General features: G+C 42.2%; 1 protein-coding gene across 1 annotated transcript; it reads right to left on the reverse strand.

Moving 5' to 3' along the window:
* Positions 1 to 4: 4 nt before the first annotated feature.
* Positions 5 to 667, reverse strand: LOC107682326 (uncharacterized; the record flags this gene model as incomplete). Its single annotated transcript, XM_016478602.1, has 1 exon — positions 5 to 667. A coding segment is annotated over one exon (663 nt), but the record flags the coding sequence as incomplete, so codon positions are not given.
* Positions 668 to 671: the final 4 nt, after the last annotated feature.

Genomic DNA, 671 nt, shown 5'->3' on the forward strand with positions numbered 1-671 from the left:
ACTCATGGCAGTTTTCCTCACAGACGGTGCAGGTCATCGCCTTCCTGTTCTTCCATGACTTGCTTTCAATGGGAACCTTCTGTTTGACTGTCTTTTTGACTCTAATGCTAAAGTTTGTACGCCTGTCAATCTTTTCCTTGTTTTGTCTCATTGCCTCCTGAATCTGAATTTTTTCAGACTTCTTTGATTCTTTCTCTTGAATTCGCAGCTGTAAGTTGCTGATGGATGCTTCAAATCGAATGCGTTCAATCAGGACATTTGAAGTCAACTCTAAACTTCTTCTGTTCTTTTCATCCAGAGACTCAAGGAATTGCTTCATCTGTTCCATGCTGTCTTCCCAGGCGTCTCTTTGAGCACGAATGTAGCGTCTCTCATTGTGAAGTGCATCAGCCTGCCGGTTGTTGAATAAGAAATTAACAGGTTGGCCGCGTTTGTCTCGTCTGCAGGGGATTTTAGCTTTTTTAATGGCGCCGAGGACATTTTTGGGAGGCAGACCATCAGAATGTGTGATTAAAAACACAATGTTGTCCACAATGTCTTTTCCAAACAAAGACAGAATTGAACTTATAATGTAATGCTGTCTGTCTGAGAGACGATTCTTAGATGCTTCAATCACAAAACACACAGCATCGACTTCACGAACTCCATCATTGCACTGAAACAGAGTGGCT

The sequence above is a fragment of the Sinocyclocheilus anshuiensis genome, unplaced genomic scaffold, assembly GCF_001515605.1.
Source record: "Sinocyclocheilus anshuiensis isolate Anshui unplaced genomic scaffold, SAMN03320099.WGS_v1.1 C32068444, whole genome shotgun sequence".
NCBI classification, from domain to species: domain Eukaryota; kingdom Metazoa; phylum Chordata; class Actinopteri; order Cypriniformes; family Cyprinidae; genus Sinocyclocheilus; species Sinocyclocheilus anshuiensis.